Genomic DNA, 13,553 nt, shown 5'->3' with positions numbered 1-13,553 from the left:
AGTAAACACTGCTAATCTAAATGTAGGTAATTCTAGCACATGAGAGCCTTTTAACTGGAAAATTGGGGTGGTTTTTTGAACTTAGGTCAGAAGTGATTTTCACTATTAAATTTTGGAAAATCCCACATATATTTAAAAGCAGAAAGGATAATGTAACAATACCCCATGTACTCACCCTGACTTCAGCAGTTACCAACTCATAGCCAGTCTCATTTTATCAACTCATAGCCAGTCTTACCTGCTTCTCTCCCCTTCCTCACTCTGGATTATTCTAAAACAGATCACATCATTTTATCCATAATTAATTCAGTATATAATTCTTAGAAATAAGGATTCTTTTTAAAAACTGTAGCCAAAATACCATGACCATTACTTAAAATATGAATACTTTTTAAATATGAAATACTCCAATTTCAAATTCAGAAAGTTTAATTTCTTTGGTATCTTTCTGAGTGCATTGATACCATTGCCTTTGAGCTGATACTCAGTGCATAGGCAAATGGTAAGTGAGATGTGGCATAGATGGAGACAGAATGTTTCCTCGAATGGAAGGAGAATTCGCCATTAGTGAAATAGAGTGTGCTTTGGCCAGTTTGCACTTCGGTATTTTTCCGTTTGTTATCATTTTTATATACGTATGTCATTGCACACGTTAACTTTAATATACACATATCTACAGCCGGGCGTGGTGGCTCACGCCTGTAATCCCAGCACTTTGGGAGGCTGAGGCAGGTGGATCACGAGGTCAGGAGATCGAGGCCATCCTGGCGAACACGGTGAAACCCCGTCTCTACTAAAAATAGAAAAAATTAGCCAGGCGTGGTGGCGGCGCCTGTGGTCCCAGCTACTCAGGAGGCTGAGGCAGGAGAATGACGTGAACCCAGGAGGCAGAGCTTGCAGTGAGCCGAGATCGTGCCACTGCACTCCAGCCTGGGCGACAGAGCGAGACTCCGTCTCAAAAAAAAAAAAAAAACCACATATCTACATTTACATCTACAGGTAATGTCATTGTATCTGTATATGTATATGTGTGCATGTGTTTATATAAAATATTTGCCTGAATTATACGTTTGCTGGGAATACACACAAATTTTCTTTTATGTAATCTACAACTGTTGTTGACGAGGGACCCTTGGTGGATATTTTATCATTGTCCTCATTATATGTAACATAAATGTAAGGTAATACGGGGGGAGGCCCACTAAATATTATTTGGAATTTCTTTTGAGCATCCTCTCATAATTGTGACATTTTAGATGGGGAAGAAATCTGGGAAACTGTCGTTTTGTGGGTGACTTTAGATCTATTTCGCGTGTGACAAAAGTATCTCATAGAAGCCAGGGGACAGACCCTCGTCCTCTGTATCCTGAGTAGGGATGGGACTAGTGAGCGTCCAGATCTCCCCCTCTCACCTGATCACACTCCCTCCAGACCGGTGAGTTTTAGGGAAATAGGTGACTGAACACCTCCCTCTGTTTCGTTGTTGGAGCAAATACTGCCTCAAGCAGGATTTCTCACTGGAGTCAGAGCCGATGAGCATTCCCCTGGTGAGGGAAGGCTGTCTGGTACTTGGGGATTCGTGAAGAGCTGTGCCTGAAACTAGCCAAGCTAAATGAAGTGCTTCTGGTCTTTATTACTTCTATGCTATTTTGCTATACATAGGTGAATTCTATTAAGGAAATTGTACGTAGACCTCATCACTCACTCCTAAAATTATATATGCAGTGTAAATAAATGCTCTGAGAATGAGCAAGTTAAGAAAATGGAGATGAGTGAGAGAGCATCCAGTACCCCAGGAGGGATCCTGGGAAATGCAAGGCTGTCCCGGGAAGGCCCACCGTGCCCCCATCAGAGCCAGAGGAACTCATGGCAAGTAAGTTGGATGTAAAGTTGCAGAGCCAGCAGCCTGCAGTGGATGCCACCTCTCTCTTGATTGGAGTGTGTCTGGTTCTTTTCTGATGTCCAGTGCTTGGTAACAGAGTACTTACTTGTTTGCGTGGCACCTGCTGTTTCCTTGAATTGATTATAGCTGTCCACTGAAGGCTGGAGCATTTGAAAAGGCAATTACTAAAGTAAGAAATAGCTTAGAAATGATTTGCCATAAAAGGACTGCCTACATTTTATCTGGTACTTTGTTGTAAAACTACATTGTTTTTATGTGGGTTTTCTCAGGAGCCAGCTTTTAAAATGAAAGCTTACTACATTCCAATATAAAGAAAGCAAGTTTTAAGTAGTTCCTTTATTATAATGTCAGTACTTAGACTACTAACACTGTAAACTTGTTTAAGTAAATCCACCAGCAGAACAATGGATAAGAACAAGAATAGCTTTGTGAAATGAAATGCAGTTTTAAATGGGTAGACTATAAATATTTTAAACAGAAAAATAATTCTTGATGTCTTTTTAAAGTAAATGTGGTCTTTGTGCATGAATCTAAGAAATCTAACATATAAATATTTTTTTAAGTCTGCTTTTTTAAAGCGCAAAGACTTTTACTTTTCACTTTGGTGGTTTGGGGAAAAAAAAAAAAAAGTTAATTGTATGTAGCCCTGTGGTATTCGGAGAAAATTTTATGAACAAAGATGGTGATAGATTTTCAGAGACAGCAGTCCTACATACAAAGCTACCTTTTTCCAAGAAAGATCCTTTTGTAGATGAAGCATTTGGCAGCAGAGTTTGCCATACGGTTGATATTCCTATGAGTCCTGCATTACATCGTTCTCTGGACTCGTTTTTGTAGTAATAATATACACTGGTGCTAGCAGACGGTGCCCTTCAGAGCATAGCACGAAGACAGGACGGGAGCTAACCCTTGCACCTTACACACTCCTGGGCCTTGACCTCCAGACGCTCCACATGCCTCTGCCCATCATATCTGGGCAACTCTGTAGCCCAAATATGATCTTTTAGGTTTTTCTAAGGGTGAAAAAAGATGGGAGAAACAAGAGCAAACTAAGGTTAATATGTTAAAAACTCATCTTGAAACCTTTGAAATACTGATGGAAGAGTTTATTGTGTTTTTCCGGGCTGAACAGGTTAATCATGTTGCTTCTCTTCCCCTGTGTTCAAAGCAGCCTTGTGTTCTGAATTGTTGTACATGTTAAACTTTTACTACCTTATAAGAGTGTCACCCGTCTCTTAAAATTCCTGTGAAATAGGTCCAAAATTAGACTGAGTCTTCAGAGGTTTCCTGCCAGGAAAAGCCTTTGGTTAACCCCCTACTGACATTCACAAACAGGATTTTTAAAGGTGGTCTTCAAAGGTGTTTTTTTCTTTGTTCTGAATGTGAGTTAAAATATATGCTGGCTATGTCTGATAACTTAAGGGAAAAGGCATCAGGCAACTCAGAGTAAGCATTCCCTTCTTTCAGAGAGGTACTTAATTAGAACTTCTCAAAAGGACATAATTAGAATTAGGGTTCAATAGGCAACATTTAGAATATGAGCCAGAGTGTTAGGTAAGCAGTAAGTTCTCCAGAACAGCCACAGAGCAGAGGAAAAGACATTTGTACCTGGCTGAGGTTCTCTCTGAAAATGTAGACACGATATGTCCCATCTTGAGCGGTTTGAGTTATCACAGTGGTGGGGCTGTGATACTACAGAAAGAAAACTGAAGAACAGGCTGTGCTAAGTATCTACCCTCTTAGTAACGTCTGACAGTCTAACACTCACTGGAGTATTAATTACTTGCTGAAAGAAATAAAAACATTTATGTTACTCCAAGAACCTTAAGGTACACAAAGTCCGTATTTTCAACACAAGCTCATAACATACGTGCATAAATCATATTATTACAATTTATGATTTTGAATTTACATAGTATAATTAAACTTTTCGCATATTCCTGTATGCGACATTAAATTAGAACCTCCCTTAGGAAACCATTAGCAGATTCACTGAATTTTCTATGGAACCATACAAATATGTTCATAGTTAAAAAGTCAGTATAAGTGTATTGTTGTATATATGCTAAATCTTTTAACAAAATTATAATTTTAATTTTAAAGTTACAATGAAGTTATACGTTAGGAAGCTTCTTTTTTTATGGAGTCAGTTTTCTAGAGATCTAAAAAATTGTTTCTCTCCTGAATATTTATCACAGCATGAACCCAGGATGAGAGAGGTTGGTTTAAAAAAAGGAAAGGCACAACTGCAGCAAGTACAGATACGAGATGCTGGTTTATGTCCATCTTCCCTCCCTGCAGCTCAGCACTTGGGTGGTGTCTTTGTGAGCTGTGTGCAGCTGCCAGGGGGCTGACCTCCAGGGGAGACCTTCTGCTGTGCACTTGTTCGTTTGCATGCTGCGATGACAGAGTTTTTCAAAATTGTCTTTAGAAGATGAAATGCTTAGTGGGGTTTTATTTACCTGCTTTAAGATGTATAAGCTATACTCTGTCTACCGTGTATATGCACACAGTGAGAAAGTAGATTCAGGAGAGGGAAGTGGAAGAAGAGTACCGGTTTATGATTGCAATCAAAATGATCTTCCCTCCAGCAAGCCAGTGCTCTGATTTTCCTTTTCCTTTTGTCACTGTTTCAGAGAAAGAAAAAAACCCAGGTGATATTTAATATGCCACAACTTAGACTTGAAACGCATATTATTAGAAACTGTTACTGTTATTTGTGAATAGACGCATATCATTAGAAACTGTTATTGTTATTTGTGAATAGCATAAGTTTGTGTAAACAGTTGTAATGACCAGAGTGCAGATCAGCAAGTGTTTACATAATCATTTTACATAATGATTTGATTTAAACTCTAATTTGAAAGCAATTTATCTTCCAAATTAAAATTAAGAGTAATAATTAATACTTGTAATAATTAAGCAGTTTTTTTTTTTAAGTCAGTAACCTGGGATTTGAGAATTTGATTTCTTTTGGAATAGCACACCACTCATTTGTAGATCCCCGTGCAGTAAAGTAACAGCTGTTGAATATCACAGGAAAAAGTTGGATTAAGGTCTCTTTTTTCTGTTTCTCCTGTTTTATAATAGATTCTATTCACCTTACAATGAATAATCTATCTTTTTTAGATCAGACAGGCCAAAAAGGCCATGTGAAAAGGCCCTTTTCAATTTGTGATTGTAGCAGCTGGTTCTTTTCTACTGCCCTGGCTTACTGTGCATCTGGAAGAAGACTTCTGGTAGCCGGAAGTCATTTCACGTCTAAACTCGTCCCCGTCCTTCACAGAAAGAAATGTTTGATGATGAATGTCAAACACACGTTGAATACTAACTTTACTTGGTAATTTAAAAATACTGATCATGATGAGTATTTTTGTTCTGTATTCTGTCAGTTTTGTAATTCCTTTATATATTCTAAGCATTTTTCTGCATGTAAATCTATATGAAACTACTAAAAGACATAGGACTTTAACAAAAGCATACATTTCGTTTTGATTATTCAGTTATCCAGCTTACTTATTACAAATATATGATTCTTGCGTAACTAGCCAATGGTAGCTAATAAATGCTTCTTCAAAGTTTATACCTGTAGTTTTGCTTTTAATTTACATTTCCTTTTTTGAACTCTTGCTTTGAATGATATGGAAATGCACATCCGAAATGCTGCCTGGAGCCTGTGAAGCACAGTCCTGAGTGAGTGAGTTAACAGGGGCTTCTTAACTATGCCTCCCTTTGTTTAATTTGGATTAAATGATTCTCTTTAAGGAAATGCCCCTGTCAGAACTTTAAAAATGTTATATATATACATATATATATGTATACATGTATAATCAGAAGATCAAAAAGCATTTTTATCTGTTGACACAGGTCTAATTCGTGAGGAATTTGTAATCTGCCTTGATACGCCCTCCCCACCCCCACCCCCAGCTTTGGCATTGAAATTCCTGTGTGTGGTGTGCTTGAAAGGAATCCCATCCTGCCTGTGTCTGTGGAGGCTCCCGGCCGGTGTTTGGTCAACAAGCAACAGTGGGTGGTCGGGCCGCTGTGCAGGACAAGGGCCCGCTGTGCACAGGAAAATGTGTTCAAAGGTGTTTAAGGGCCATGAGGAAGTCAGCCACCCTTCTGAGAGGCTGAGGCTGCAAATCAGTGTTCCCCACACTGTTGTAGACTGTGAGAAAACTTGCTGTAGTATGCATGAAGGATGAGAAAATACAGTAATCTTATTCACCTGGCTCCGCCTCTGCAGGCTTCCCTTAAGAAGGGTCTCTTCTGCCCTTTATGTGGTATAGAGTGTTTTAAAAAAATACTATTTAAAATCAGAAAGACTTGCACAGCTTTGAGTGGAAAGGATTTGACTGATAAGGTTTCCTGGAAGTCCTACAGAATTCTAGGTATAATAAGCATTTTCCATAGAGCCTTCTTAAAGTCCTTATCAGTTTTTTGCAGTGTTGTAGGATTTTTAGAGTTTTAATATAAACCTTTAAGTTTCTGAGCTTTCTGGAAGATTTTTTTCAGATCTATAGTTTAAGATAAAACTGAAGTCTTACTATGGTAGAAATTTCACAGTTGTTGGAAAAAATAGCAGATGTTTCAACTTGTTCACGGCAAATTGTCAAAGATTGTTTACTTTCTTTTAGAAAAATAATAAATTTTAAATTTTTGATTATTTTTACACTTCTAGTGAAGTGACTAGGATTGTTTCATTAATGTTCTGAAGAAAATTATTTCTGCAACTTCTGAAAACAAATTTTCCAAGAATTTTTCTCTTGTTAAAATTTCCAGAGGTATTTTTTTCTAATTTTATGTTAGTTTATAATTTGTTAAATGTATCTGCATACTTAAAATTAGAAAAAGAATTTTGAGGACGTCGCAAGCATATGTTATAGAAGCATTATTTAACTGGAAAAATAAAATACTAACTTTTGACTTCCAGTAGTTAAAAACTTCATTGTGTCTTTTTTTAATGTTAAGTGGTTAAAGGATTTTATTTTTTCCTTCCAAGATACTAATTTCAGACATTTGTCATAACATGTGTATCTTTTCTTTGATATATTGACAAAATAATAACTCAAATACTAGTGTGGGGAAGTTAAAAGATATAGCTAGATCCTAAGAATATTTATTTCCAGAATTTTGTTTTGTATAATTTTTCCTGCAAACATCACATACAATTTTGTAATTAGAAATACTACAGTGATGGTTTCCCATGCTACAGGGTGATGTGCCTGTTTGCAATTTTGTATTCAGAGTAAGCTGTAGTTACTCCTCGTTGAGAGATTACAACCACATGTTTTTGATCTTACAAGTACTTACTCATTTGAGTGCGTTTGTTACTGTGCTCACTATCTTTAAAATAGCCAGACTGAGGTCTGTAACAAATATTATAAAATTCTGTTACAGTTTTCACTGTTCTTTTTTTTTTTTTTTTTGAGACAGAGTCTCACAGGCTGGAGTGCAGTGAGGTGATCTTGGCACACTGCAGTCTCTGTCTCCCAGGTTCAAGCAATGCTCCTGCCTCAGCCTCCCGAGTAGCTGGGACTACAGGCATGTGCCACCACGCCGGCCAGTCTTTTTGTATTTTTAGTAGAGACGGAGTTTCACCATGTTGGTCAGGCTGGTCTCGAACTCCTGACCTCAAGTGATCCGCCCACCTTGGCCTCCCAAAGTGCTGGGATTATAGGCATGAGTCACCGCGCCCGGCCACACTGTTACTTTTTTATTGCTTTTAGTATTTTTGGAATGTAATTTCCATTTTAAGACATAATTTTCACACTTGCTCTATGTGTAGAGGCAAACTTTTTATACATTTAAAATGACACCACCGATCAGGGTCCTAAATTGTACCAATAGTGATCAGAATCATGTCTTGTCTGTGTTGTTTTTGGTGGCGATTTAAGGTTTCTGATTTAAATGAGTCATAGAGTCAGAATTTTATAGCTAAAAAGACTTAAAATTGCATAGTATGAAGCCCTAATCTTTACAGGTATATTTTACAGGATAGGTCAGCGGCTCCGTGAGCTGCTACAGAACCTAATACCAACTGCATGACCATGAAAATTCTCAATACAATTAGTCCCTGCCTCAATTTCAAACTTGGGGAACAATTTGGTAGTATTGGCCCAAATGAAAACATAGTTATCACCTTTTCAGCAGGGCCAAAGGTAATAATTTCCTACTTGAAAAAAGGCTTTTTAAAATTTTTCATCCAGAAAAAAAAATTCTAGCAACAGTTAATTTCTAGAGAAAATTTACTGCCAAGAAAACAAGTAACCTCTCAAAACTCCTATCAATGCAGCATTAGTTTGAAAAGGGCAGAGTCAAGCGCAATTTTATGTTGTTACGGGATGTTAAAAACTGCACCCGGGGCCAGGCACGGTGGCTCACACCTGTAATCCCAGCACTTGGGGAGGCTGACGTGGGCAGATCACAAGGTCAGGAGTTCAAGACCAGCCTGGCCAACATAGTGAAACCCTGTCTCTACTAAAAATACAAAAATGAGCCGGGCGTGGTGGTGCATGCCTGTAATCCCAGCTACTTGAGAGGCTGAGGCAGGAGAATCACTTGTACCCGGGAGTTGGAGGTTGCAGTGAGTCAAGATCATGCCACTACACTCCAGCTTGGGCAACAGAGTGACACTTCATCTCAAAAACAAAAAACAAAAAAAAAAACTGCACCTGACCACCATATGCTTTAGGTAGTGTGTATAGTTTTTTTAAATGAGATATTGCTATCATATTGTAAGATGAAACAAAACAAAATAGACTGATACGTGAAATATTTAAAGCCTTTTGCTGATTTTATATTTTATAGAAACTATGTTTTTTTCTGTTTTTAATAGAAATGCTTACCATGAAACCAGTTCATATTTGTAATAATTTTGTGAGTTAGAAATATTAAGTCATGTAATTTAAGACGAGTGTCAGAATTATCGAGCTTTTTTTTTGGACACTTGGTCATAAATAATTTGTGACGGCTGATATTTAAAACGTTTGTATTACTTTTCAAAACATAAGCTTTTTAATTCTCTATAAAATAACTCTGAGATCATTTTTTGACAGTAAGAAAAATGCCAGTGTTAGGGAGAGAAATACATTTCTAAGCTGGTACCCACTGTTGAGTTGACAGGGCATATTATGCATTTGTGTGCAGCTGTGAAGCGCTACCTTCTGGACACTCAGCAAAAATACATCTTCCAAATGTATTCCAGAGCGGGTTAGTCCTGAGGGGCGTGTGCTGTTCCAGCTGCCAGCTGCCCGCTGCTGTGTTGTACTTATGGTAGTGCCGGGCACCAACTGGAAAATTCCTTCTTGGTTGCCTTTCTTTTCCTGATACAGAAAACTGATGATGTGCTTTCTAATAGAACAAAAGCATAGTAATACAGTTTCTGTTATTAAAGGAAAAAATATATCAATCTTTTAACCATTGCAAAACTCAAGATGTATTTAAACTATACAAATGGTTTAATATTAAACAATTTAAAGTTATACAAATACCAGTTATGAGGAGAAAACTTTTTCTGAAATAATTGTATTTTTGCAGAAATGGTATATGTGTACTTTTAGGAAACTAGGAGGTGTTTTCCTTCTTAATCACAAATTCATAGTCCTGAAACCTTCAAGAGTAAGTGAAATGTAACATTTTAAAGTGTTTTTTATACTTTAAAAATGTACATTTTAATATAAATTATAAGTTTTTATATGTATTTTTAATGTGATGCTTTGGGCCCCTTTATTTTTCTCTTTAAAGTATGTTAGAAAATTCATATTTTGATATTCATTTCCTGAATCCCACAATTGATAGAAGTGATACCTGTATAAACTTCAAAGGAAAATGTCATAAATCACTAAAACGTCCACACACAAATGTATTTCTGTATGAAAAAAGTCAATTAGAAAAATAATACTTTCTTCACTGTATTTTTTTACTCTGTATCACATTTTTTTTGTAACATAATGGGTTATATAAGTCTTCTTATCTTGGCTGTAATATTTTCCAAAATACAAATGTATGCACAGCATTTATTTAGCACAGTGGCCAAAACATAGTAAGTCTTCAAAAAAATTTCTGTTGCACTAAAAAAATTTGTTCAAATGATTTAATTTCTTTTGAAGACCCACCAGCGAGACTCTGTGAGGATCCGGACAGAGGCGGTAGCGCCGCGTCCAGCGGCCTCACCGGGATCAGGCCTTGTCTCACCGCACAGTCACTATTTACCTCCTCTGCTCAGCGGTTTTTTGCTCTAGTTTTGTTGTTTATTATCTGCTGGTTTATTTTCTGCCTCTACCACCAGAATGTAAACATCTTGAGAGCAGGGCTTTAGATACTGTTCATCACTTTATCCCCGGGCCTGCAGTTCCTCGCATGTGGGAGGGTGCTCAGTAAATACCTGTTAAATGTTACTGAATAGTTCGCATTATCAGAGGCACAAAAATACTACTTTAATTTGTAAATATGTTTCATATTAGCACCTGAAAACAAATCCATAGGCTTTTAATATTCTATTCAGTTACAAAATAAAAAATATATTTTTTAGTGTCAGTCACTGACTACATGTGGCGGGAGTTATTTGTGGAAGGTCCAGTGACTGTGGGGAACATGGAGATACATTTACTTCTTATCCCTGAGAAAACAGCAGTCTTTGGTGGAGACAGGCAATACGTAGCTGTTAATGAACTGCAGACGGTAGAATGTGAAGTCAATTAAATTATATACATTCTCACTGCTGTCAGAGGGCAGAAAATATAGGTAGCACTTTGGGTAGATGAGTAAGAGGTGACCTTGACCTTGTGTAATAGCTGTATTTCAAGTGGTGTCTTTCAAGATGTGGGTTTAAATGGATGAAGAGGGAAAAAATGAGTGAGGCCTTTCCAATAGAGAGGATAGCAAATAAGGCAGGAAAATGTAAGGTGCATTTTTGTAGGGAGAATATTTAAGTATTTAAGTGTCCTGTGCACACTACTGTAAATACTCTGTGAATGCACATTGAATTCAGTTTATTTTAAAGCTCTTTGAATACTCAGCTAAAGAGCTTAGAGTGGTGTTGTAGACTAACAAGGTAAATTTTACCACTTCAAGCCAATGTCCTTACTAACTGGTTTGGCATTAGGAATTCTATTCCTAATGGCTTTTGTGATCCATTTTAGAAAAATTGTTTCCTAATTCTCAGCCTAATTTGGATTGGAAAACATTGGGGTAGACTTTATCCTGCCGGTTTTCTGGAAGACCTCTGAGAAGAGAATCAAAAAAGCAGTATTTGAGTGTGAGACAATAAAGACAATTTCTTGATAGCAGTAGAATGTTCTGGCTTCTGGAATACGAAGTGTGAGGTGAAGAGGATCCACACTAGATGACTGGCGTCAAGAATAGCAATAGGGAGTGAAATCACATGTGTCCAAGAAACAAATAGTGGGATTTGGGGATTTAAATGTAAAGTGTGGCATTAAGGGAGAAGTCAGGGGAGATTTATGCTACAAAAATGTGTAAGTCAGCTACATTTAAAGGAACAGAAGAGTCCGAACTCCATTACTTTCTTTCCTAGTGCCAAAAGTTGCTTTGCAAAATATGATTTTTTCCTGCTACTTTTTGTGTGTATAGCTTTATCCTCCCACCACCACCCAGTTTTGCCGAACCGAGAATTATTTTTAAAATCTATTTAGAGAAAATAGTTTTTAATTTTATTTAATAACTGCTTTATTTAAGAGTGGAGCAATTGAGCAAGAAATAGCCTCAGAGAAGCAGTCCATTAAATCAACTAAGCAAGAATACATAGAGCCTACAGAAATCTCTGCTTTCTTCCCCAGCTAACCCAGGCCTGCACAGCCCCATGCTGGATCTCGATAATGACACACGTCCCTCAGTGTTGGGCCATCTCAGTCAGACAGCGTCCCTGAAGAGGGGCAGCAGCTTTCAGTCTGGTCGAGACGACAGTAAGTATCTCCCTCTACTGCCACTGGGCCCCTTAAATTTGTACTCGTGTAATTTCAAACATTCATCTCTTGGAGAATTCCCCAATTTGTGTTGTTACCAGTGCTAAGTATTATCAGCCATCATCTCTTTTGCTTGTTATAGTAACTACCAGTAATTTAATAATTAAAGTATATACTACATTTAAAGAAATGCTACTTGATTTTTAAGTCATTGGGTGCAGGTCAGTGTTTATTAAACATATTTAGTTCAAGTCTAATTTTACTCTTTCTGTGGTTGATTTTTTTTAAAAGGCCACAGAAAAAAATTCTGTGAGAACTGCATTAAGATGGAATTTGCAACAAAAGTAGTATCAGCATACCGTTTTTGATGAAATTTAAACTTTGGTTTGGAAAGAGGGATTGGCTGTTAATTAACCATAAAATAATTGTTAATAATTTTTCCTAAGATGAAGCATCTAGAATTTTAAGTATGTTTCATTTCTGAACTTTCTGGAGTGGATATTTACCGTTTCCCTATTTGAGATACAACGTGATTGACTTTCAGGCATTCATGCACCCAATCAGAGCCACTAGTCAGGAGCCGGTTGTGATCTCAATAACAGATACGAGAAACCTAAATACACTAACAGAAATATCTTACATTATATTAAATTCAGATACCTCTAAAGTTGTTTAAAATGTCTTATTCTTACAAGCATTGCAGTAGGGAATTTTTCTAAGGTTTTATTAATATAAATGAATGTTCATCATAAGAGCACCTTAAAGTTGGATGATTTATTTATACTAAATGAAAGGCTTCCATAACTGTTGGTATTCCTTCTTCTTGTCTGATTCTCGTTCCTCTCCCAGCTCACCAAACGTTAGAATAAACAATGTTAGATCAGAACTGTTTGCTCCTACATTCTGTGGGACAGCGGCTAACATTATATAATGTTCAATGTAATTGCACAGAGGAGCTGAGATCTTTTGAAACGTTATTCTTGGGAAAGATACCATATAAGAATCCATTTGCTGCAATGTTAGGCTGTGTTAGTCTGTTTGTGTTGCTGTAAAGGAACACTGAGGCTGGGTAGGAACACTGAGGCTGGGTAGTTTGTAAAGAAAAGAGGGTTATTGGCTCACGGTTCTGCAGGCTGTATAGGAAGCATTGCACCAGCATCTGCTATGGGAGGCCTCAGGAAGCTTCCAGTCGTGGCAGAAGGCGAAAGGGGAGCCAGCGTGTCACATGGCAGGAGAGGGAGCGAGGGAGAGGATGGAGACACCAGGCCCTTTTAACCCGTTTCCCGGTTAGGGAAAAAGGTGCAGCTCACTGCTGATGCTCACTTAACTTCACATAAACACACTCTGTGAGCCAATCTCGCTGATTTTCGATGTGAAAACAAAATATAAAAACTGTTCTTGGAATTATTTCTCAACAGAACGCGTCGCTAATCCTGATGTAACAGAAATCTATATGGCTTTCCATTAGGATTAGAGACAAGAGTGTTCTCAGGGCACACGGGAAATGGGTGAAACAACTAGATCTCCTGTGAACTAACAGAGCGAGAACCCACTCATTATTGCGAGGATAGCAAGCTATTCGTGAGGGACCCGCCCCCATGACCCTCCTCCAACATTGGGGATCACATTTCAACATGAGGTTTGGCGGAGACAAACATCCAAATCAGTCAAAGGCAAATCTTTCAGTGCTTCCATTTTTAGATTTTCTTGTCCTGTTTTTCACC

General features: G+C 37.7%; 1 protein-coding gene across 2 annotated transcripts in view; it reads left to right on the top strand.

Annotated features, from left to right (window-relative positions):
* The window catches only part of EXOC2 (exocyst complex component 2), a 203,884-nt gene that overhangs the window by 108,608 nt on the left and 81,723 nt on the right, over nt 1-13,553 (top strand). For both annotated transcript variants that reach the window (XM_025383676.1, XM_025383677.1), the window contains one exon: nt 11,704-11,829. In XM_025383676.1, the coding sequence (XP_025239461.1) occupies nt 11,704-11,829 (126 nt within the window). The remainder of the gene's footprint in view (nt 1-11,703; nt 11,830-13,553) is intronic.

The sequence above is a fragment of the Theropithecus gelada genome, chromosome 4 (assembly GCF_003255815.1).
Source record: "Theropithecus gelada isolate Dixy chromosome 4, Tgel_1.0, whole genome shotgun sequence".
NCBI classification, from domain to species: domain Eukaryota; kingdom Metazoa; phylum Chordata; class Mammalia; order Primates; family Cercopithecidae; genus Theropithecus; species Theropithecus gelada.
Note: the sequence above shows the minus strand (reverse complement) of the source record. Positions and strands in the feature narration are given on the sequence as shown.